Source organism: Salvelinus fontinalis, unplaced genomic scaffold, assembly GCF_029448725.1.
Source record: "Salvelinus fontinalis isolate EN_2023a unplaced genomic scaffold, ASM2944872v1 scaffold_0061, whole genome shotgun sequence".
Classification (NCBI taxonomy): Eukaryota; Metazoa; Chordata; class Actinopteri; order Salmoniformes; family Salmonidae; genus Salvelinus; species Salvelinus fontinalis.
In genome coordinates, this window is record NW_026600270.1 from 142262 (window position 1) to 168791 (window position 26530).

Genomic DNA, 26530 nt, shown 5'->3' on the forward strand with positions numbered 1-26530 from the left:
TTGTCTGAAAATTACATTTACATTTTACTCAACTGCGTTACCCACTCCAGTCAGCAGATTGCGGTCTGCGACTTTAAGGCAATGCTGCTACTGTGACGTATAATCTAGTGGACGGAACGCTTCTTTCAACAGCAGCAACAGACAGTCAGACACCTCGGTAGCTTGCTAGCCAAAATATACGAACCAATAAAGCTCTTTAGACGCTTTAGTGTATATTAGCCACTGTGTTTTAAACCCACTTCTGTCGTCTAGTTAGTTATCCCTTTTAATGTCATAATTTTCATATTTACGGTATTGTTTTCATTCATCTAGCGGGCTGGTTAAGTTAGCATTAGCCTAGCTAGCTAACATCTCCAACCATGAGGTCACTAAGCTACTCTCTTGTTAATGAAGAGGAGGACTGCTGGACGGAGAAAGAAGCTCTGGTGAAAGAGGAGGAGGAAGAAGAGGTCATCACAGTAAAACAAGAATTAGAGGGTGAGGCTATTACAGTTAAACAAGAAGTAGAGGATGAGGCTGTTACAATGAAAGAAGAAGAGAAAGACCTTTCAGTGAAAGAAGAGGAAGAGGATTTTACAGTAAAAGAAGAGGAGGATGCAGCTTTTGGGGTGAAAGAGGAGGAGGGGGAGATGACTGTCACATCGAAAAAGGAGGAGGAGGAAACTGGATATCTGGGCCCGGTTTCCCAAACGCATCTTAAGGCATCCAATGGTTCTAAGGATGAACTTAGCCATAAGATGTTTTTGAGAAACCATTCCCTGATTAACACTAGTAAGTACTGTCTTAAAAACAGAGGCACAAACTCTGCAGTTGTTGAACTGATGTTTTTTAATTTAACCTTTATTTAACCAGGTGGCCATGATGTCATAATGATAGTTTAACCAGTTGGCCATGATGTCATAATGATAGTTTAACCAGGTGACCATGATGTCATAATGATAGTTTATCCAGGTAGGCTATGATGTCATAATGATAGTTTAACCAGGTAGGCCAGTTGAGAACAAGTTCTCGTTTACAACTGCGACCTGGCCAAGATAAAGCAAAGCAGTGTGACACAGACAACAACACAGAGTTACACATGGAATAACATACAATAAACAAGCCAATAACACAATAAACAAGTCAATGACAGTAGAAAAAAAGAAAGTCTATATATAGTGTGTGCAAAAGGCATGAGGAGGTAGGCTATAAATAGGCCATAGTAGCGAAGAATTACAATTTAGCAGATTAACACTGGAGTGATAAATGAGCAGATGATGATGTGCAAGTAGAGATACTGGTGTGCAAAAGAGCAGAAAAGTAAATAAAACAGTTTGGGGATGAGGTAGGTAGATTGGGTGGGTGGGCTATTTACAGAGGACTATGTACAGCTGCAGCGATCGGTTAGCTGCTCAGATAGCTGATGTTTAAAGTTGGTGAGGGAAATATAAGTCTCCAGCTTCAGCGATTTTTGAAATTCGTTCCAGTCACTGGCAGCAGAGAACTGGAAGGATGTGTGGTGTTAAAGGGGAAATCTGAAATTACCACATCCATATTTAGATTTTTATTATTATTTATTTTTAGCCATTGTTTCTTGAAGAACACAACACATGCCTCATGAGCTAAGTTCATATATTATTTCTATATAGTATATTCTAGAATTCATCCATGATGTCATAATGATAGTTTAACCAGGTTTCTAGGCTATATAGTATATTCTAGAATTCATCCATGATGTCATAATGATAGTTTAACCAGGTTTCTAGGATATATAGTATATTCTAGAATTCATCCATGATGGCATAATGATAGTTTAACCAGGTTTCTAGGATATATAGTATATTCTAGAATTCATCCATGATGTGATAGTGATAGTTTAACCAGGTTTCTAGGATATATAGTATATTCTAGAATTCATCCATGATGTCATAATGATAGTTTAACCAGGTTTCTAGGCTATATAGTATATTCTAGAATTACCAGTGTAGAATTTGAATATATATATATTCTAGAATTACCAATTTGACCCCCACAGGAAATTGTTAGAGCTGTTGATAAATCATTGTATAATATTCAGCATTTATTTTCATGCCATTACATCAATATAGCCCAACCAGAAGAGAATAAACTCTTCCCGATCCACCTCCTCCTGCTGGCCTTCATAAATTCTGACGTTGCTGGTAATCGGCTACACAAGCAGTCGGCAACCTACATTTGGAGTGCAAATCTATCTTACCATTTCTACTGATCTGGTGCCAGTTATGATTTTCATATGTTCATTTTACTGGAACAGTTTAATTTCATTTATAATAGTATCTCAAAATCATTGTCTGTGATTAATCTACATTCTATCTAAATGAAAATGATACAAATCTTAAAGTAACTTTCATTGCCATTGCCAATTATGTAAAAACTAGCCTACATAACAAATAAAAACATTGCAAATAACTGTCCTATAAATCACATGGCCTGTCTATAACGAACTTGAAACATTGTATAAAATATTCTGGGCCCTCAGTTTCCCGTGCCAGTGAGTTCTCGACCGACACAGCTGTAGGCTATTTGTGAAAGGGATAAGAAGTAATCAGGTGTTTTGACATTTCCACTGGATCAGCGCATTACGTTTTTCCTTTTTGTGCCGAGTGGTTATCGAAAGGGCGAGAGCTGGAAATGTTTTTCAAATACTTTGAGGAGTTATTCTCATTTGCAATTGATTTTGATTAGACTTTGTTTATATGCTGTTAGAGGTGAAGAGAAATGTGCTTTGAGAAGCTCCACAACTCATTAGTGGTGGTGCGTTAAGACAATCAGAGATACTATCAGACATCCCCAAATGGGCACATTTATAAGCCTACATTTGTGCTCAGGACAGGTAGACTAGTCCTACTTCTATATGTGTAACCAGGTAGACTAGTCCTACTTCTATATGTGTAACCAGGTAGACTAGTCCTACTTCTATATGTGTAACCAGGTAGACTAGTCCTACTTCTATATGTGTAACCAGGTAGACTTGTCCTACTTCTATATGTGTAACCAGGTAGATTAGTCCTACTTCTATATGTGTAACCAGGTAGACTAGTCCTACTTCTATATGTGTAACCAGGTAGACTAGTCCTACTTCTATATGTGTAACCAGATAGACTAGTCCTACTACTATGTGTGTAACCAGGTAGACTAGTACTACTACTATATGTGTAACCAGGTAGACTAGTCCTCCTTCTATATGTGTAACCAGGTAGACTAGTCCTACTACTATGTGTGTAACCAGGTAGTCTAGTCCTACTTCTATATGTGTAACCAGGTAGACTAGTCCTACTACTATGTGTGTAACCAGGTAGACTAGTCCTACTTTTATATGTGTAACCAGGTAGACTAATCCTTACTCAACCTTGACAGGAGGGTCTCAAACAAAAGACAATGAGGGGTCAGGGCAAATCAAATGAGGGGTCAGGGCAAATCAAATGTTATTGGTCACATACACATGGTTAGCGGATGTTAATGGTCACATACACATGGTTAGCAGATGTTAATGGTCACATGGTTAGCAGATGTTAATGGTCACATGGTCAGCAGATGTTAATGGTCACATACACATGGTTAGCGGATGTTACTGGTCACATACACATGGTTAGCGGATGTTAATGGTCACATACACATGGTTAGCGGATGTTAATGGTCACATACACATGGTTAGCGGATGTTACTGTTAATGGTCACATACACATGGTTAGCGGATGTTAATGGTCACATACACATGGTTAGCGGATGTTAATGGTCACATACACATGGTTAGCGGATGTTAATGGTCTCATACACATGGTTAGCGGATGTTATTGGTCACATACACATGGTTAGCAGATGTTAATGCGACTGTAGCGAAATGCTTGTGCTTCTAGTTCCGACAATGCAGTAATATCTAACAAGTAATCTAACAAATTCACAACAACTACCTTATACACACAAATGTAAGGGATGAATAAGAATATGTACATATAAATACATGGATGAGCGATGGCCGTGCGTCATTGGCAGATGCAGTAGATGGTATAGAATACTGTATATACATATGAATATATACATATACTGTATATACATATGAGAGTAATGTAGCGTATGTGAACATTATTAAAGTTGCGTTATTTAAAGTGACTAGAGATACCTTTTATTAAGTCCATTTATTAAAGTGGCCAGAGATTGAGTCTGTATGTTGGCAGCAGCCTCTCAATGTTAGTGATGGCTGTTTAACAGTCTGATGGCCTTGAGATAGAAGCTGTTTTTCAGTCTCTCGGTCCCAGCTTTGATACAACTGTACTGACCTCGGCTTCTGGATGATAGCGGTGTGAACAGGCAGTGGCTCGGGTGGTTGTTGTCCTTGATGATCTTTATGGCCTTCCTGTGACATCGAGTGGTGTAGGTGTCCCGGAGGGCAGGTAGTTTGCCCCGGTGATGCCTTGTGCAGACCGGACCACCCTCTGGAGGGTCTTGCGATTGAGGGCGGTGCAGTTGCCATACCAGGCGGTGATACAGCCCGACAGGATGCTCTCGATTGTGCGTCTGTAAAAGTTTGTGAGTGTGTTCGGTGACAAGACAAATTTCTTCAGCCTCCTGAGGTTGAAGAGTCGCTGTTGCGCCTTCTTCACCACACTGTCTGTGTGGGTGGACCATTTCAGTTTGTCTGTGATGTGTACGCCGAGGAACTAAAAACGTTCCACCTTCTCCACTACTGTCCCGTCGATGTGGATAGGGGGGTGCTCCCTCTGCAGTTTCCTGAAGTCCACGATCATCTCCTTTGTTTTGTTGATGTTGAGTGAGAGGTTATTTTCCTGACACCACACTCCGAGTGCCCTCACCTCTTCCCTGTGGGTCATCTCGTCGTTGTTGGTATTCAAGCCGACCACTGTAGCGTTGTCTGCCAATTTGATGATTGAGTTGGAGGCGTGCATGGCCACACAGTCATGGGTGAACAGGGAGTACAGGAGAGATTGCTCAGAACGCACCCTTGTGGGAGACCCCAGTGTTGAGGATCAACGGGGTGACGATATTGTTTCCTACCTTCGCCACCTGGGGGCAGCCGGTCAGAAAGTCCAGGACCCAGTTGCACAGGGCGGGGTCGAGACCCAAGGTCTCGAGCTTAACTTCTCTAGGGTAGGGGGCAGCATTTGGAATTTTGGATGAAAAGCGTGCCCAAATTAAACTGCCTGCTACTCAGGCCCAGAAAATATGATATGCATATAACTGGTTCAATAATTACACATAATTCTTAATACTGTAGCAATTTAGTAACAGTCACATGTTCAACTATCATCAGCTGATCCAGGAAATCATTTTCTGAATTCCAGTCACATGACAAACATCACGACATGCAACAACCAAAGTGCTTCTTCATTCATTACTCTGGTAAAGACAGTTATGCCGTGCTCCACGTTGGATCCAACATCCCTAAGAAATTGATGTTTATATTGTTATTGTCTGCTTGATTTACAGTAGGGTCACGTTAGTCTGTTTGGACACGGAGATACTTAGCTCATATGTAGAGAGAGAACTATTCCTTGATGGATAGGCTGTTGTACAACACACAGAGCTATTTTCCGTTATTCAGGACATTTAGAATGACATCACATTACAGAGTAGCCTAGTGGGATTATTCACACAATTATCTGGTGATCAGGTTATGAAATGTCATGACAAAGACATTTAAGTTTCCATGTTTCACCTGAAATATTAAATGATATATAGTCCTATGTCTATGTTGTTGTTAGGTGAAGTTATGGGTCCTACAGTAGGTCTATGTTATTGTTAGGTGAAGTTATGGGTCCTACAGTAGGTCTATGTTGTTGTTAGGTGAAGTTATGGGTCCTACAGTAGGTCTATGTTATTGTTAGGTTAACTTCTTGCGACTATAGGGGGTGCTGTTTCAAATTAGCATAATTGTCTCTACAGATGAAACGGCTTCCTACTCAATTCTTGATCGTATAATATGCATATTATTGTTATTATTGGATAGAAAACACTATCTAGTTTCTATAGCCGTTTGAATTATGTCTCTGAGTGGAACAGAACTTTTTCTACAGCGAAATCCACGACAGGTTTTGCGAAGGTCTGAGAGCGAAGCTCTGATCTCAGTTCAGTTTAAAGGGGTGTGTATATCCTATGGAACGACACGAACTGCACCCGCCTTCCCCTGGATGTCAGTAACCAATGAGAAGTGGAATGGGCTTCCTAGGTGGCTCTCAGAGGTTATAAAACACCAAGGAGTGAGGTGCGCCATCTTTTCGACGTTGAACTTTACGCAGAGAGAGACCTGGGCATGCCATTTTCGAGCGCTCAGTAATGAACTTTAGATATATCAGTCTGTAATTTAATTTGATATAGGTGTTAGAAACATCATAACGAAGCTATTTGAAACCGAGTTATATCAGATTATGCGAGTATATTGCTATTTTTCGGAATTTCCTCAGTATTGCGTATTGAGGATTTGGACACGTTAGCTAATGTTAGCAATTGTTAGCTATAGTTAGCTGCTATATCAGTAGTTGAATGCAACGTTTTACAACCAAGCAACGATTCTTTTGGACAAAGAACAACCATGGCAAGATTCTGATGGAAGCTCGTCGAAAAGTAAGAACTATTTATGATGTTATTCCGTTTTTATGTGGAAAAATGTAAACTCAATAATGGTGATTAGTGATGCCGATATTGCGTCACTAGTCTGGCTGTAACGCACACTGTATGTCTAGTAACGTTAATTTTAAAAATCTAACTCTGCGGTTGCATTAATAACTAATACATCTTTCATTTCATGTCCAACCTGTATTTTTTTAGTCAAGTTTATGAATAGTTTTCGATAAAAATAGTTGTATTATCATGATGCTGCCGGGCAGATTGCTTGAGTAGTTGGACAGTATTTCCATTGTGTAAGCACGATTTGTGCCGCTAAATATGCACATTTTCGATCAAACTCTATATGGATTGTGTAATGTGATGTTACAGGAGTGTCATCTGAAGAATTCTGAGAAGGTTAGTGAAAAAATTAATATATTTTGGCGATGTTTACGTTATCGCTCTCTTTGGCTAGAATCAATGCTCTGGTAACGTTTGCATATGTGGTATGCTAATATAACGATTTATTGTGTTTTCGCTGTAAGACACTTTGAAAATCTGAAATATTGTCTGTATTCACAGGATCTGTGTCTTTCGATTAGTGTTTGCTGTGTATTTTTACGAAATGTTTGATGATTAGTAAGTAGGTTAACACGTTGCTCTATGTAGTTATTCTAGTCCATTTGTGACGGTGGGTGCAATTGTAACCTATGACATCTACCTGAAATATGCTCATTTTTCTAACAAAACCTATCCTATACCATAAATATGTTATCAGACTGTCATCTGAGGAGGTTTTTTCTTGGTTAGGGGCTATCAATATCTTAGTTTAGCCGAATTGGTGATAGCTACTGGTGTTGAGAGAAAATGGTGGACAAGAAAAATGGTGATTTTTGCTAACGTGTTTAGCTAATAGATTTACATATTGTGTCTTCCCTGTAAAACATTTTAAAAATCTGAAATGGTGGCTTTATTCACAGGATCTGTATCTTTCATTAGGTGTATTGGACTTGTGATTTAATGATATTTAGATGCTACTATTTAATTGTGACGCTATGCTAGCGATGCTAATCAGTGTGGGGGGGGTGGGGGGTGCTCCCGGACCCGGGGTAGGTGCTCGGTAGAGGTTAAGTTAGGGGTCCTACAGTAGGTCTATGTTGTTGTTAGGTGAAGTTATGGGTCCTACAGTAGATCTATGTTGTTGTTAGGTGAAGTTATGGGTCCTACAGTAGGTCTATGTTGTTGTTAGGTGAAGTTATGGGTTCTACAGTAGGTCTATGTTGTTGTTAGGTGAAGTTATGGGTCCTACAGTAGGTCTATGTTGTTGTTAGGTGAAGTTATGGGTCCTACAGTAGGTCTATGTTGTTGTTAGGTGAAGTTATGGGTCCTACAGTAGGTCTATGTTGTTGTTAGGTGAAGTTATGGGTCCTACAGTAGGTGTATGTTGTTAGGTGAAGTTATGGGTCCTACAGTAGGTTTATGCTGTTAGGTGAAGTTATGGGTCCTACAGTAGGTTTATGCTGTTAGGTGAAGTTATGGGTCCTACAGTAGGTGTATGTTGTTGTTAGGTGAAGTTATGGGTCCTACAGTAGGTGTATGTTGTTGTTAGGTGAAGTTATGGGTCCTACAGTAGGTCTATGTTATTTTTAGGTGAAGTTATGGGCCAATTTGTTAAACACTTAATGTACAAACCCTCATTTTCAGGCTGATGGCAACGCTAGCCAAAGAACATTTTAGTGGTTGAAGTGTTTCAGTATAAAGCAGTTGATTTTGCGACAATAACACAAACATATAGGAGATTCAAACAAGCCTTACAATTACAATGCATGTGCATCGCTGCAATTTTAGCACAGAACACAGAGGGGTCCTTTTTTGGAGACCAAAGGTCATCTGGCACACTGCTTAGGTCTTGACTGTCTTAAGACAATTGTAAAATAATTTAACAGACATCAATGGTTGTACAACTTCATGGGTACGCTCTGGGCATCACCTTTTACCTCAAATAAACAGTGGATTTCTGCTGTTGTGGGCCTTAAACCGTCTGTCTGACTTTGTTGTTCACACAGGAGAGATACGGGACTATCGTGGATCCTCTGGGGAGCCTCAACAACAACATGATGCTGAAGAGGCAGAGAAGAGTCTCTCCCGATCAGAACACCTCAAGAAACACCCGCAGAGATCCACAGGGAAGATAACTTACTGCTGCTCTGACTGTGGGAAGAGATTAAACTCCTCAGTAAAACTTAAAATACATCAAAATATTCACACAAGAGAGAAACCATATAGCTGTGCTCAATGTGGGAAGAGTTTTGTTAAATCTAGCCATCTGACTGAACACCAGAGAACACACACAGGAGAGAAACCATATAGCTGTGATCAATGTGGGAAGAGTTTTGCTAAATCCAGCCAGCTGACTGTACACCTGAGAACACACACAGGAGAGAAACCTTATAGCTGTGGTCAATGTGGGAAGAGCTTTACTACATCTAGCCAGCTGACTTCACACCAGAGAACACACACAGGAGAGAAACGTTATAGCTGTGATCAATGTGGAAAGAGTTTTAGTCAATTTGGAGATCTGACAGTGCACCAGAGAATACACACAGGAGAGAAACCGTTTACCTGTGATCAATGTGGGAAGAGTTTTTCTTCTTCTAGCTATCTAACTATACACCATAGAACACACACAGGAGAGAAACCTTTTAGCTGTGGTCAATGTGGGAAGAGTTTTATTCAATCTGGAGATCTGACAGTGCACCAGAGAATACACACAGGAGAGAAACCGTTTACCTGTGATCAATGTGGGAAGAGTTTTTCTTCTTCTAGCTATCTAACTATACACCATAGAACACACACAGGAGAGAAACCTTATAGCTGTAATCAGTGTGGGAAGAGTTTGAGTAATTCTAGCGCTCTGACAGTGCACCAGAGAATACACACAGGAGAGAAACCGTTTAGCTGTGATCAATGTGGGAAGAGTTTTTCTTCTTCTAGCTATCTAAATATACATCAGAGAACACACACAGGAGAGAAACCATATAGCTGTAATCAATGTGGGAAGAGTTTTACTTCTTCTAGCTATCTAACTTTACACCATAGAACACACACAGGTGAGAATCCTCGCTGTGATCAATGTGGGAAGAGTTTTTCTACTTCTAGCTATCTAACTATACACCATAGAACACACACAGGAGAGAAACCTTATGGCTGTGATCAATGTGGGAAGAGTTTTACTCAGTCAAACAGCGTTGTACAACACCAGAGAACACACACAGGTGAGAAACCTCTTAGCTGTGACCAGAGATAATCTGATAAAAGATCTCTGATCAAACATCAGAAAATGTATATATGAAGGAGTTGTTTCATGATATCAATGAATTAATGTCTCAATGTAGAATGTTTTAATATATAGTATATTAATATACTCTGCAGTCAGAATGTCACAATGTAGAACCCTAAACGTTTGCCCCCTTATCAATTGATTTCAACATGATATGGATATTAGGCTCATTGGGGGAAATCCAGGCTCTGAATTGAAAGAGTACTATTTATGTGATTTAACACAAAGTGACTAACAAAAAAAGAGTTGTCCTCTAACCAGTGATGTACACATTATTCCCAGAATCAACTGATTTCAAAATAATATCGATGAGCTATGACAAATAAGTGTTGTGTTCCTTTGTTTAGTGACCCCTAAACTTAAATGCATCACTCCAATATGTAGCTGACTGTCTTCTGCAGGTTGTCCTCTAACCAGTGAGGTTAAAGATATTTCCCATTTCCATGTGTTTTTTTAGTTGTGTTAGTTTCAACAGCACCTACAACCTGATTTCCTCCCTAATCGATATCAGTGATTTATTGCTACTTGTCAAAACAACAGTGTTTCTGGTGCTTGTGCAGTTTATAAGGAGCTTGTTTTAAAAAATATTATTATTGTGGCAGATGTTTGTGTATATACCACATGTAAGGTTTTCAATTGATCCCAAACTGTTTCTGCATATTGGTTATTGATTTGGACACTTGAAACTGTGTTTTGACATTGGGGCTATCCCACCTAGCAAAATGTAATTGAAAAGACGTCGTTTCCTCTTGAAATCAGACATGTCCTTGGTGAGAACAACCTGGTTGCTGATTGTCTCAAGGAGGGGTCAAAATGTTTTGTGTTTTGCGTTTAGCCAGTGCATTGCTATGGATCACAGTTTATTTTTACTGCACGTTTTTCCGTATTGGAGATGAGTTTTGTTTGGGCTCGTTCCAAGGGGACGAGAGTTCTAGAAGCTGGTGAGTTTTAGGAAGACGAGTTCTAGAAGCTAGTGAGTTTTAGGAAGACGAGAGTTCTAGAGGCTATAGAAAGAAAAATCTTTGTGGGAATAATAAAAAATATATATTGTTTTTAATTGTTGTTTGCCAGTAGACAGACACCATGTTTTTATTGGTGACGGTGAAGCATTGTAGTTGATTATAATGTGAAATGGAAGTTGTTTTCTGTTGTTGGTGAGCATTCTCTTAAGGTGTTAGTTAGTCTTTGGTTTTTCCATTTATGTTTTGAGGTTGGACTTTAGCACGTATAGCTCGTTAGCACGTAGGACGCACTGATTGGTGTCACCTCGTTAGTCAGTATGTGTTACACCTGTGCTGGCTTGTCCATCTCGTTAGTGGGAAGGTGTTTCACCTGAGCTGGTCCAGGTTCTATTTAAGAGTGTCTGGCCCAGTGCTCCAGTTGTCTTGATAGATGTGGAGAGTCAACACCTTTAGTTGCTCCACCTTTTTGGTTTGCTTCCTGTCTTTAAGTTTGGTGTGGGTTTTTCTTTTGTTTTCCTCTTCTTGGGCAGATTTAGTGGGTCTCATGGTGGGTGTCTTTTATGTCCCAGTTGTTGTTACTAGTCAACTTTCAGTCGACACCCCCATAGTGTCTTTGAGAACCTCTCCTAAAAAACAAACTTATATTTTGGGTTGGATATTTTATCCAATTAGTGTTTTAATCAATGGCATTTCCTTAGAATGCTCATTGGTCTTTCAGTTGTTAATCTTCTGTTTTTTTTATCCTGTTATGTTTGTGTACTAAATATTTCTGGTTATTTTCATAGTTTTTTCCCTGTGAAGCCATTGTGTTGCATCCATGTCTGAAATGTGCTGTATAAATAAAGCTTGATTTGATTTTAACAAATGAATGACCAATCAACAGACTCTTGGTCCATCTTAGTATGAAAATCAGTATCTATCCCACTTTTCCAGTCTGCTGAAGGCGTGGTGGAGTGGTAAACACCACCCCCGGCTCTACCAGGGGCTTGAGGTGGTCTCCCACAGCTCTGCTTATATCATGTTCTGTGGCCTTGCCGTTCCATTTCTTGACTGCCCCTGCAACACAAAGAAACACATTTAGTCATATTATATAAAACACTCAAAGTAATGGATATGGAGCATCTATGGCCTCAGTTACACCTGGCACCTAAATGTGACTTCTGTCGTCCGATCATTCCAAGCTGCATTCGGTTCAGATCTACCAGGATGGGCCTTTGACATAGTCTGGATGCAGTCAGGCCACTGAATATAAATAAGCAATGTGAAGAGATGGGGTGAATGAGTGGGGAAAAGTACATTTGACACAAATTACCTTCATAATAGCAAAGAACAAATGTGTGTGCCTGAGGGGAAGTTACCTTTCATACAGCCAAAAGGGGTGAGAAATTACACCAATACAATTTGCACTAACGTAAATAAACATAGATGATGGAACATATTCCCTTTTGCTTATGTGATGAACCACTAAGGGGACAAAAATATTTACCATCTAAACCATGTGTGACCTCTCACCTCTCTGGCTGTATAAGTGTTCTTCCTAACCAGTCCCTCAACAGCTCTCTGACTGAGCTCCACCCTCACTGGGTCTTCAGAGGGGAGGAAGGCTGAGAAGGGATGGAAGGATGAATGGATCAGTCAGTCAATAAAGTGTAGAGCTGCTGTCTATGCTGTCTGACAAAATCACTATTTTATTAGTTCATTAAAGTAAATAAGGCTTTATGACTGCTGAATACCAACTATCAATCACTTAGATCATGTATTTTCAGGTAGCGATACATCTTTGGGACGTCCGTAGCCCGTTGAAGTTGACATTTAAAATGGTTAGGTTAGGGGTTAAGGTTAGGGTTTAGGGTAGGGATGTCTCAAGAATCCCTAGAGAATACCCTAGAGTTAACTTGTCTGAAAATAAAATGTACATTTTCCTCACCTGCGTCCAGTCAGCAGATGGACTAGATGCCGCTTAGGCCGCCCGTTGTGACTCCGTCAAGAATTCAGCAAAGCAAGTTTGTATGAAGGTCTGGTTATTAAATGGCTACATAGTTCAATAGTAATATCCTCTAAAACGCTCTGGTGACAAACTTTTCTGCCCTGTTTCCAGTTGTCCACATGGCTGGGAGAGCCTATTCAAGTAAGTAAATAGATTTTGGAAATGTAAAGGAGCAACGATGTATTATTAGCTAACTAGCTACAGTGCAGGCTAACTCAAATGAGCTGCTAAATGAGCTAGCTAGTTGGCTAGCAAATACTGTATAGATAGATAGCTAAGTGAATTAAATATCATCAGCTGTCTAACTTCATATTAGCTACCTATCTTGATGTATTTATCACTGTAAAAAACAAACTCCAAATGCATTTGTAGGTAGCTAGCTAACAGCCATGGAGGGTGAAAGGATAGCAGCCCCAACTGTCAGTGAGAGATGAGGCTATTCTGGATAGGGCAGGTACTTTTGTGTAGTTCCTGTCCCTAGAAGTGAGGACGGAGATAATAGTAACATAATATTCAGTGTGGTGTAATTTGACTATAATGAAGTGTGTTTCTTGTGAGGTTTTCTGTCCACAGATAAAGAGCGCTATGAAAGCCAGTCTACATATGAAGAGGTCCCAATGAAGAGCAGTGGTTCTCAGTCCTGAGGACTCAAAGAGGCACATTGTTGTTTTTGCCTCAGCACTGCACAGCTGATTCAAATGATCAACTCATCATCAAGCTTCAAGTGGTATTTATGTATTCATTTGTGATGCCATCCTTGATATGATCCTGTTATTGTCACATGCTACACATGTACATATGTGTGTCCATGCATCTATCAATCCAATGTTATCATGATTTGTTATCAGGGATATTATACTTTAGTAATCCACAATGACCTGGTGATGTAACAGTCTAATAATTACATTGCCTTCCATATTCCTACAGATACCTTGTAACAGGAGATTCCATCAAAACGATTGCCTACAGTTACCGTGTAGGACACTGCAAGTTTGGGTGACCAGGGTCATCTGGGACTGCCTCCTGGAGGAATTCAGATGTGTGAAGGCTACCTGTGTCCTGCGTAACTTCATGAGGATGGACACGAGGACCAGGAGGGGATCTGCAACTCGCCGCCGTGTCCCAGAGGAGGAGTCTGCTGCTCTGCAGGATGTTTCGAGGATGGGGTCTAACAACGCAGCAAGAGAGGCAATCCGTGTGCAGGAGATCTTCACCTCCTACTTCTTCAAAGAGGGTGCTGTTCCCTGGCAACACCATAGACTACACTATGCTCAACCAAAGGCTCTTTTAAGAGCCATTCACAATGCAATAGGAGTATTCTTCCATTTACTTAGCTATGTCAACTGCAGTTATTCAATTCATAGTTTCTCTCCCTTTGATTTCTACTTCTCAGGTGAGGGTGTGATGTCTGTGCAAAAACAAAACAGGCTATTTTAAATCACCCATATTGAAAAAATGTAGAACAATTAGACACCCTATAACCCACACCTACACACTCATGTATCAATCTGATTGATGGATTGTGTTGTGCAGTAAGCAGGCTCAGGTGTATTACTGTGGCTCCTTCCACCTTCAAAGAATAGGCAAGAGGGCCAACCATAGAGAATAGTAAGACACTTCATTATTTCTATAACTATGCTATAATTGTTTGTCCTCTTGTGTCCGTTCATGTTTTTCAGCATAAAGTACTCTGCAGCCACTTAGTGTGGTGTGGACACCAGGTGAAGCCACACACAGATTCCTGTTGAACACTGTGGCTTTAACTACCTTATTTTCTCAATAACAGTCTCTCTCCTTCACTTCATCCCTCTCTCCCCTTCTCCCTAAATCCTCTAGGTTATATCAGCTGTGTCGGTGAACCCCTCCTGCATCTGAACTGGCTACATAGAGGGCACAGCATGATCAGAGGTGAGAGGTCACTTGGTCAGGTCAACAGGAAGTATTATTAAAGAGATGCTTTACATTGAAATACAGATAGATGCAGTAGTCCCAGAGTTAATGATCCCAGGTCAGTTTATATTATACAGGAAGTATTATTAAAGAGATGCTTTACATTGAAATACAGATAGATGCTGTAGTCCCAGAGTTAATGATCCCAGGTCAGTTTTGCATTTCACCTCCTGATTGATGACTAACAATGTTAGAATAAAAACTAAAAACACAAGGCTGAAACATGCTCTCTCTCTCCATCTGTCTATCGTCTGCAGATATGTTTTGATGTGAGAGGATGCCAACCCCTAGTCCCATCATCGCCACCTCACCTGCTTTTAAGATAACCTTTGGGCCGACTAGAGACACTGTTATGTAATTGTGATGAACTGAGAGAATATTTAGGTAGCACTGTGATTCCTTAATCATGTGCTGCCTTCCCTGCTCCTATGTGCTTACCTCTTTCCCTTTCTGTCTTTTACACCTCTCTCGCCATCTCTTCCTTCCTCTGTTTTTATAATGCACAACAGATGTGCATTGAAGTACAGATTGAACTTGTATTTATAACACTTGGATAATGAGCTTTTCAATAAAGCGTTTCACATTCTCTACTGGTTCAATGTCATACTCATGTCACAACACCCATAAAGCTAGCCAGCTAGCTGGCTAAATCGCAATTTTCGTAAAATAATTTTATGTTAAAAAAATGCATAATCGTTTGTCTATACATGAACTAACATTCCTGTCAACTGTACATGTTTTTTGCATGATTAGTTATTACGTTATAATCCCTTACATTTGCTTCCATCCTAGTATTTCTATCCCTCTCTCCAAGTATTTCTGTCCGACATCTTTGATTGAGTTCAGTTCTGTGTAGGGGTACCCCTCTCTTCTAGTATTTCTGTCCGACATCTTTGATTCAGTTCAGTTCTGTGTAGGGTTACCCCTCTCTCCTAGTATTTCTGTCCGCCATCTATGTTGAAGAAAGTCTAACTATCACTAGTGCAGCAGCAGCCTCCCCCGGTCCTAGTGCCGGCCCGGTAAGAAGTTTAAGATGCGATGGAACGGTTGACGAAAATAAGAAATCACAGAGAAAATATATTGATATTAAATTATTTAGGGAGGGGCTAATTAATATTTTAGGACTAGCTATGTTCCTGATTCCTACCTACCTTTTGTCTGAAATTTGTATTTACATTTTACTCAACTGCGTTACCCACTCCAGTCAGCAGATTGCGGTCTGCGACTTTAAGGCAATGATGCTACTGTGACGTATAATCTAGTGGACGGAACGCTTCTTTCAGCAGTAGCAACAGTTCGTCAGACACCTCGGTAGCTTGCTAGCCAAAATATACGAACAAATAAAGCTCTTTAGACGCTTTAGTGTATATTAGCCACTGTATTTTAAACCCACTTCTGTCGTCTAGTTAGTTATCCGTTTTAATTTCATATTTACGGTATTGTTTTTATTATTCATCTAGTGGGCTGGTTAAGTTAGCATTAGCCTAGCTAGCTAACATCTCCAACCATGAGGTCACTAAGCTACTCTCTTGTTAATGAAGAGAAGGACTGCTGGACGGAGAAGGAAGCTCTCGTCAAAGAGGAGAAGGAAGAGAAGGATATCACAGTAAAACAAGAAGTTGAGGCTGTTACAGTGAAAGGAGAAGAGAAAGACGTTACAGTGAAAGAAGAGGAAGACGCGTTCAGATTGAAAGAGGAAGAGGATGTTACAGTAAAAGAAGAGGAGGAAGAGAAAGAGGAGGCTGCAGTTTTTGGAGTGAAAGAGGAGGATGGGGAGATGACTGTCACATTGGAAGAAGAGGAGGAGGAAACTGAATATCTGGGCACGGTTTCCCAAACGCATCTTAAGGCATCCAATGGTTCTAACGATGAACGGGCCCTGATTAACACTAGTAAGTACTGTCTTAAAAACAGAGGCACAAACTCTGCAGTTGTTGAACTGTTTTATTTTTTTATTTAACCAGGTGGCTATGATGTCATAATGATAGTTTAACCAGGTAGGCCATGATGTCATAATGATAGTTTAACCAGGTGACCATGATGTCATAATGATAGTTTAACCAGGTGGCCATGATGTCATAATGATAGTTTAACCAGGTAGGCCAGTTGAGAACAAGTTCTCATTTACAACTGCGACCTGGCCAAGATAAAGCAAAGCAGTGTGACACAGACAACAACATAGAGTTACACATGGAATAAACAATAAACAAGCCAATAACACAATAAACAAGTCAATGACACAGTAGAAAAAAATAAAGTCTATATATAGTGTGTGCAAAAGGCATGAGGTAGGCAATGAATAGTCCATAGTAGCGAAGAATTACAATTTAGCAGATTAACACTGGAGTGATAAATGAGCAGATGATGATGTGCAAGTAGAGATACTGGTGTGCAAAAGAGCAGAAAAGTACATGTACAGCTGCAGCGATCGGTTAGCTGCTCAGATAGCTGATGTTTAAAGTTGGTGAGGGAAATATAAGTCTCCAGCTTCAGCAAATTTTGAAATTCGCTCCAGTCACTGGAAGGATGTGTGGTGTTAAAGGGGAAATCTGCAATTACCACATCCATATTTAGATTTTTTAATTATTTATTTATAGCCATTGATTCTTGAAGAATATAACACATGCCTCATGAGCTTAGTTCAACTGTTGTACCCCATCAGAACCCCAAATAAGCTTTTTTTACTTCAATGTATAGAAACAATGTAAATCAACACTGTAAAGCCTCAAAACATAGTTAAAACTATAATGTTGATATCATGGATGGACAGTCCTTGCATCCATAGGTCTATCTATGAATTTGAAAGTAGTTACATTTCTCCAGCCCCATCCATCATCTTATTAGCAAAATAGTGGTGGAATTACAGCTTTGTTATTGGTTGATTGATTCTTGTTTGGCTTTTTTAAAGGGACAACCTAGTATTTAAACAGCAACAAAATGGCTGCCCAGAGACTTGGTTTGGTAAACAGCTGAGGGATGGGGGCTGGAATGGGGTCTGGAGAAATGTAACCACTCTCAAATTAATAGAGAAAGCTATTGTATCAACCGTAACCCAAAACCTAGCGACCTCGTCAAGAAGTTCAGACATCTTGGCAAAACAGTTATAAGGTGTTGGCTTGACAGTCGCTGGACCCAGGTTTGAGTTCAGCTCAGGGCAACCCCCTGAATTCACTACACTATGAATACAAGGACTGCCCATCCATGATGTCATAATGATAGTTTAACCAGGTTTCTAGGCTATATAGTATATTCTAGAATTCATCCATGATGTCATAATGATAGTTTAACCAGGTTTCGAGGCTATATAGTATATTCTAGAATTCATCCAAGATGTCATAATGATAGTTTAACCAGGTTTCGAGGCTATATAGTATATTCTAGAATTCATCCATGATGTCATAATGATAGTTTAACAGGTTTCTGGGATATATAGTATATTCTAGAATTGCCAGTGTAGATTTCCTGTAGGGTCAAATTGTTAGAGCTGTTGATAAATCATTGTATAATATTCAGCCTTTATTTTCATGCCATTACATCAATATCGCCCAACCAGAAGAGAAGAAACTCTTCCTGAACCACCTCCTCTTGCTGTCCTTCATAAATTCTGTCGTTGCTGGTAATCGGCTACACAAGCAGTCGGCAACCTACATTTGGAGTGCAAATGTATCTTACCATTTCTACTGATCTGGTGACAGTTATGATTTTCATATGTTCATTTTACTGGAACAGTTTCATTTAATTTATAATAGTATCTCAATCATTGTCTGTGATTAATCTACATTCTATCTAAATGAAAATTATACAAATCTAAAAGTAACTTTTATTGCCATTGCCACCTATGTAAAAACTAGTCTACATAAAGCCAACAAATAAAAACATTGCAAATAAATGTCCTATAAATCGCATGGCCTGTCTAAAACGAACTTGAAACATTGTATAAAATATTCTGGGCCCTCAGTTTCCCGTGCCTGTGAGTTCTCGACCGACACAACTGTAGGCTATTTGTGAAAGGGATAAGAAGTAATCAAAATTTTCCCTTTTGTGGTTATCGAAAGGAATAGAGATGGAAATATTTTTCAAATACTTTGAGGAGTTATTCTCATTTCCAATTGGTTTTGATTAGACTTTGTTTACTTGCTGTTTGAGGTGAGAAAAAATGTGCTTCGAGAGGCTCCACAACTCATTAGTGGTGCAGACAATCAGAAAAACTATCAGACATCCCCAAATGGGCTCATTTATGGATCTACATTTGTGCTCAGGCCAGGTAGACTGGTCCTACTACTATATGTGTAAACAGGTAGACTAGTCCTACTTCTATATGCGTAATCAGGTATACAAATCCTTCTATATGTGTAACCAGGTAGACTAGTTCTACTTCTATTTGTGTTGTTGGGTAGACTAGTCCTACTTCTATATGTGTAACCAGGTAGACTAGTTCTACTTCTATTTGTGTTGTTGGGTAGACTAGTCCTACTTCTATATGTGTAACCAGGTATACTAGTCCTTCTATATGTGTAACCAGGTAGACTAGTTCTACTTCTATTTGTGTTGTTGGGTAGACTAGTCCTACTTCTATGTGTGTAACCAGGTAGACTAGTCCTACTTCTATTTGTGTTGTTGGGTAGACTAGTCCTACTTCTATATGCGTAATCAGGTAGACTAGTCCTACTTCTATATGTGTAACCAGGTATACTAGTCCTTCTATATATGTGTAACCAGGTAGACTAGTTCTACTTCTATTTGTGTTGTTGGGTAGACTAGTCCTACTTCTATGTGTGTAACCAGGTAGACTAGTCCTACTTTAATGTGTGTAACCAGGTAGACTAGTCCTACTTTAATGTGTGTAACCAGGTAGACTAGTCCTACTTCTATATGTGTAACCTGGTAGACTAGACCTACCTCTATATGTGTAACCAGGTAGACTAGTCCTACTTCTATATGTGTAACCGGGTAGACTAGTCCTATATGTGTAATCAGGTGTGCATCCTTACTCAACATTGACAGAAGTGTTTCAAACAAAAGACAATGAATAAATTGACAAAACTGACGCATCTTGCGGGGTCAGGTCTGGGTGGTCTGCCAGGGGCCGTTTCATTTAGTATCCGTTTGGGTCGGCTTTGGGGAATGATTGTATTTCCCCATAGTATGTTGTACCGAAATCAACTGAAAGGGAGTGTACCTTTATGACTATAATTACTGTTCCCTGAAGGAGGGAAACGAGGTACAACACCTGTTTGTCCCGCCCCTTCCTGGGTCGGTGAAGGGCGGTATTAAATTGAATATGACCTAAGGCTCGTATTTCTGTGTTTATTATAATTAAGTCTATGATTTGATATTTGATAGAGCAGTCTGACTGAGCGGTGGTAGGCAGCAGCAGGCTCGTAAGTATTCATTCAAACAGCACTTTCCTGCGTTTGCCAGCAGCTCTTCGCAATTCTTGAAGCACAGTTCTGTTCATGACTTCAAGCCTATCAACTCCCAAGATTAGGCTGGCAATACTATAGTGCCTATGAGAACATTCGGGGTGGCAGGGTAGCCTAGTGGTTAGAGCGTTGGACGAGTAACCGAAAGGTTGCAAATTCAAATCCCCAAGCTGACAAGGTACAAATCTGTCGTTCTACCCCTAAACAGGCAGTTAACCCACTGTTCCTAGGCTGTCATTGAAAATACGAATTTGTTCTTAACTGACTTGCCTAGTAAAATAAAAGTACAAAAATAAAAATGTTAATTAAATACAAATGGTATTGAGAGAAATAGTTATATGTTAAAAGCTTTTTTTTACGTAAGTGTTTTTTTAAAGTGTTGTTGTTAGGTGAAGTTATGGGTCCTACAGTAGGTCTATGTTATTGTTAGGTGAAGTTATGTGTCCTACAGTAGGTCTATGTTGTTGTTAGGTGAAGTTATGGGTCCTACAGTAGGTCTATGTTGTTGTTATGGGTCCTACAGTAGGTCTATGTTATTGTTAGGTGAAGTTATGGGTCCTACAGTAGGTCTATGTTATTGTTAGGTGAAGTTATGGGTCCTACAGTAGGTCTATGTTGTTGTTAGGTGAAGTTATGGGTCCTACAGTAGGTCTATGTTGTTGTTATGGGTCCTACAGTAGGTCTATGTTGTTGTTATGGGTCCTACAGTAGGTCTATCTTGTTGTTATGGGTCCTACAGTAGGTCTATCTTGTTGTTATGGGTCCTACAGTAGGTCTATGTTGTTGTTATGGGTCCTACAGTAGGTCTATGTTGTTGTTATGGGTCCTACAGTAGGTCTATGTTGTTGTTATGGGTCCTACAGTAGGTCTATGTTGTTGTTAGGTGAAGTTATGGGTCCTACAGTAGGTCTATCTTGTTTTTAGGTGAAGTTATGGGTCCTACAGTAGGTCTATCTTGTTTTTAGGTGAAGTTATGTGTCCTACAGTAGGTCTATGTTGTTGTTTGGTGAAGTTATGGTCCTACAGTAGGTCTATGTTGTTGTTAGGGGAAGTTATGGGTCCTACAGTAGGTCTATGTTGTTGTTAGGTGAAGTTATGGGTCTTACAGTAGGTCTATGTTGTTGTTAGGTAAAGTTATGGGTCCTACAGTAGGTCTATGTTGTTGTTAGGTGAAAGATATAGGTCCTACAGTAGGTCTATGTTGTTGTTAGGTGAAGTTGTGGGCCAATTTGTTAAACACTTAATGTACAAACCCTCAGTTTCACGCTGATGGCAAAGCTAGCTAAAGAGCATTTTACTGGTTGAAGTGTTTTATAAGTATAAAGCAGTTGATTTGCGACAATAACACAAACATATTAAGCAGGAGATTGAAACGAGCGTAACAGTTGTAATCCAATAGTATTGTGAAATGCACTCATAAGCAACCTGGAAATGGAGGCTATTTTTGCTGTCAGCCTATGAGAACTGCCCTGAGTTTTCCCCCACGGTGGTGAATTAGTGAATAGACACAGAGCTGAATGTGAGTTTCCTTGAGTAGCACTCCTGATCTTGCGCTGTAATATTCAGAATACATTGTGGAAAACTAAAATCTTTGTTCACCATTTTTGTTCCAGACAGATATACTACATCCATAACTAGTGGTTTCCTCATTACCAGATATACTACATCCTTAACTAGTGGTTTCCTCATTACCAGATATACTACATCCATAACTAGTGGTTTCCTCATTACCAGATATACTACATCCATAACTAGTGGTTTCCTCATTACCAGATATACTACATCCATATCTAGTGGTTTCCTCATTACCAGATATACTACATCCATAACTAGTGGTTTCCTCATTACCAGATATACCACATCCATAACTAGTGGTTTCCTCATTACCAGATATACTACATCCAAAACTAGTGGTTTCCTCATTAGCAGGGAGGTGTTTCTGCAATCAAATTGTGTGTGCATCGCCCTCGTGCTGCAATTTTAGCAAATACAGAAAGGGGCCTTTTTTGGAGATCAAAGGTCGTCAGCCACACGGCTTAGGTTTTGACTGTCTTAAAACAATTGTAAAGTAATTTAACAGACCTCTGGGCATCACCTTTTACCTCAAATAAACAGTGGATTTCTGCTGTTGTGGGCCTTTAACCGTCTGACTTTGTTGTTCACACAGGAGAGATACGGGACTATCGTGGATCCTCTGGGGAGCCTCAACAACAACATGATGTTGAAGAGGCAGAGAAGAGTCTCTCCACATCAGAACACCTCAAGAAACACCAGTGGAGACCCACAGGGAAGAAATCTCACCGCTGCTCTGACTGTGGGAAGAGATTCACCTCATCAGGCATTAAAATTCATCAGAGAATCCACACAGGAGAGAAACCTTACAGCTGTGATCAATGTGGGAAGAGTTTTTCTTCTTCTAGCAGTCTAACTAAACACCATAGAACACACACAGGAGAGAAACCTTTTAGCTGTGGTCAATGTGGGAAGAGTTTTGGTCAATCTTGCCATCTGGTATCACACCAGAGAACACACACAGGAGAGAAATCTTATAGCTGTGATCAATGTGGGAAGAGTTTTTCTTCTTCTAGCAGTCTAACTAAACACCATAGAACACACACAGGAGAGAAACCTTATAGCTGTGATCAATGTGGGAAGAGTTTTAGTCAATCTGGAGATCTGACACTGCACCAGAGAACACACACAGGAGAGAAACCGTTTAGCTGTGATCAATGTGGGAAGAGTTTTGTTCGATCTGGCCATCTGACAGTACACCAGAGAACACACACAGGAGAGAAACGTCTTAGCTGTGACCAGAGATAATCTGATAAAAGATCTCTGATCAAATATCAGAACATTTATATATGAAGGAGTTGTTTCATGATATCAATGAATTAATGTCTCAATGTAGAATGTTTTAATATATAGTATATTAATATACTCTGCAGTAAGTCAGTCAGAATGTCACAATGTAGAACCCTAAACGTTTGCCCCCTTATCAATTGGTTTCAACATGATATGGATATTAGGCTCATTGGGGGAAATTCAGGCTCTGAATTGAAAGAGTACTATTTATGTGATTTAACACAAAGTGACTAACAAAAAAAGAGTTGTCCTCTAACCAGTGATGTACACATTATTCCCAGAATCAACGGATTTCAACATAATATCGATGAGTTAAGACAAATAAGTGTTGTGTTCCTTTGTTTAGCGACCCCTAAATTTAAATGCATCACTCCAATATGTAGCTGACTGTCTTCTGCAGGTTGTCCTCTAACCAGTGAGCTAAAATATATCTCCCATTTCCATGTGTTTTTTTTAGTTGTGTTAGTTTCAGCAGCACCTACAACCTGATGTCCCCCCTAATCGATATCAGTGATTTATTGCTACTTGTCAAAACAACAGCGTTTTTGGTGCTTGTGCAGTTTATAAGGAGCTTGTTTTAAAAAAGACAATTATTGTGGCAGATGTTTGTGTATTTACCACATGTTAGGTTTTCAATTGATCCCAAACTGTTTCTGCATATTGGTTATTGATTTGGACACGTTAAAACTATGTTTTGACATTGGGCTATCCCACCTAGCAAAATGTAATTGAAAGCCGTTGAAAATAATACTATTTAATCAAATATTTCATATTTACATTTCATGTAACATTTAGTAATGAAAATTATTCATGCAACCAACTGACAGTTTTTTGGGTACAATTATATTGACATTGTTGCCCTGTTTTTAGAATATCAGGGTTAATTCTCAGATGTGCCAAACCAAATGTACTAGAGCATGACATTGGGGACTGGGCCCCGATCCAACAACATGCCTATCTAGTGAACCCTGAAAAGAGAGAGAAGCTCCGCAGTGAGGTGGAAAGTTACTACGGATATTGCAGGAGTTTCCTCTTGAAATCAGACATGTCCGTGGTGAGAACAACCTGGTTGCTGATTGTCTCAAGGGTGGGCATTCAAAACGTTTTGTGTTTTGCGTTTAGCCAGTGCATTGCCATGGATCACAGTTTATTTTTACTGCACGTTTTTCCGTATTAGAGATGAGTTTTGTTTGGGCTCGTTCCAAGGGGACGAGAGTTCTAGAAGCTAGTCAGTTTTAGGAAGACGAGAGTTCTAGAAGCTAGTGGGTTTTAGGAAGACAAGAGTTCTAGAAGCTAGTGAGTTTTAGGAAGACGAGAGTTCTAGAAGCTAGTCAGTTTTAGGAAGACGAGAGTTCTAGAAGATGGTGAGTTTTAGGAAGAAGAGAGTTCTAGAAGCTAGTGGGTTTTAGGAAGAAGAGAGTTCTAGAAGCTAGTGGGTTTTAGGAAGACGAGAGTTCTAGAAGCTATAGAAAGAAAATCTTTGTGGGAATAATAAAAAATAAATATTGTTTTTAATTGTTGTTTGCCAGTAGACAGACACCATGTTTATATTGGTGACGGTGAAGCATTGTAGTTGATTATAATGTGAAATGGAAGTTGTTTTCTGTTGTTGGTGAGCATTCTCTTAAGGTGTTAGTTAGTCTTTGGTTTTTCCATTTATGTTTTGAGGTTGGACATTAGCACGTATAGCTCGTTAGCACGTAGGACGCACTGATTGGTGTCACCTCGTTAGTCAGTATGTGTTACACCTGTGCTGGCTTGTCCATCTCGTTAGTGGGAAGGTGTTTCACCTGAGCTGGTCCAGGTTCTATTTAAGAGTGTCTGGCCCAGTGCTCCAGTTGTCTTGATAGATGTGGAGAGTCAACACCTTTAGTTGCTCCACCTTTTTGGTTTGCTTCCTGTCTTTAAGTTTGGTGTGGGTTTTTCTTTTGTTTGCCTCTTCTTGGGCAGATTTAGTGGGTCTCATGGGTGGTGTCTTTTAGGTCCCAGTTGTTGTTACTAGTCAACTTTCAGTCGACACCCCCATAGTGTCTTTGAGAACCCCTCCTAAAAAACAAGCTTATATTTTGGTTTGGATATTGCATCCAATTAGTGTTTTAATCAATGGCATTTCCTTAGAATGCTAATTGGTCTTTCAGTTGTTAATCTTCTGTTTTTTATGCTGTTATTTTTGTGTAATAAGTATTTCTGTTTATTTTCATTGTTTTCTCCTGTGAAGCCATTGTGTTGAATCCATGTCTGAAATGTGCTGTATAAATAAAGCTTGGTTTGATTTGAACCAATGAACCCAATGACCAATCAACAGACTCTTGGTCCCTCTTAGTATGAAAAACAGTATCACTTTTCCAGCCTGCTGAAGGCGTGGTGGAGTGGTAAACACCACCCCCGGCTCTACCAGGGGCTTGAGGTGGTCTCCCACAGCTCTGCTTATGTCATGTTCTGTGGCCTTGCTGTTCCATTTCCTGACTGCCTCTGCAACACAGAAACACATTTAGTCATATTATATAAAACATTCAAAGTAATGGAAATGGAGCATCTATGGCCTCAGTTACACCTGGCACCTAAATGTGACTTCTGTCATCTGATCACTCCAAGCTGCATTCGGTTCAGATCTACCAGGATGGGCCTTTGGCATAGTCTGGATGCAGTCAGGCCACTGAATATGCATAAGCAATGTTAAGAGATAGAGATACATCCTTGGGACGTCCATAGTCTGTTGAAGTTGACATTTAAAAGGGTTAAGGTTAGGGTTTAGGGTAGGGATGTCCCAAGGATCCCAGATAGAATTGACCATTGTGCATTCTTCTGTCTCTTTTACATACCAGGTTCTGACTTCTGAACTTGAAAATATGAAATATCCTTATTATGTGAAATTGAATGAAACAATAATGTATGTTGATGCTAATATGATGTACAATATTCCATGATGTTTCTATATGATAAGAATACCGTAATATATTTAATATAATGTACAATATTCCATGATGTTTCTATATGATAACAATAGAGTAATATATTTAATATGATGTACAATATTCCATGATATTTCTATATGATAACAATACCGTAATATATTTAATATAATGTGCAATATTCTAATACTATTTTTTAACAGTTTCACTAATTACCTTATTCATTATGATTCAACGTCAGTTCACCGTCTCACTTCATACTGTATTGGAGCAGCAGCAGCTGACTGCCCGGTTCAACGTCAGTTCACCGTCTCACCTCATACTGTATTGGAGCAGCAGCAGCTGACTGCCCGGTTCAACATCAGTTCACCGTCTCACCTCATACTGTATTGGAGCAGCAGCAGCTGACTGCCCAGTTCAACGACAGTTCATCGTCTCACCTCATACTGTATTGGAGCAGCAGCAGCTGACTTGATCGTTGATGCTAATCAGCATGTTTGAATCTGAGAGTAAAT

The 26530-nt window shown here is 39.7% G+C and overlaps 2 protein-coding genes, 1 long non-coding RNA gene and 1 pseudogene across 3 annotated transcripts in view; 3 read left to right on the forward strand and 1 right to left on the reverse strand.

Moving 5' to 3' along the window:
- LOC129842686 (zinc finger protein 180-like) overlaps window positions 1–26530 on the reverse strand; it is a 156396-nt gene that overhangs the window by 115648 nt on the left and 14218 nt on the right. The gene's annotated exons all lie outside the window — the stretch shown is intronic.
- Window positions 75–9760, forward strand: LOC129842688 (zinc finger protein 664-like; annotated as a pseudogene).
- LOC129842703 (uncharacterized) lies at window positions 14596–15406 on the forward strand. Its single transcript, XR_008757666.1, has 2 exons — window positions 14596–14776; window positions 15076–15406. It is a non-coding gene; the product is annotated as an uncharacterized LOC129842703 (long non-coding RNA).
- On the forward strand, window positions 16093–25411 carry LOC129842696 (gastrula zinc finger protein XlCGF17.1-like). The gene is made up of 2 exons (XM_055911324.1): window positions 16093–16710; window positions 22409–25411. The coding sequence occupies exons 1-2, from the start codon at window positions 16326–16328 to the stop codon at window positions 23059–23061; spliced, it is 1038 nt and encodes a 345-aa protein (XP_055767299.1). The 5' UTR covers window positions 16093–16325; the 3' UTR covers window positions 23062–25411.

Bases quoted from the DNA above. Each gene is read 5' to 3' on its own strand.
- LOC129842696 (XM_055911324.1), top strand. From the start codon at position 16,326: ATGAGGTCACTAAGCTACTCTCTTGTTAATGAAGAGAAGGACTGCTGG. The intron at 16,711-22,408 runs GTAAGTACTGTC...TTGTTCACACAG, and splicing joins ACGGGCCCTGATTAACACTA to GAGAGATACGGGACTATCGT.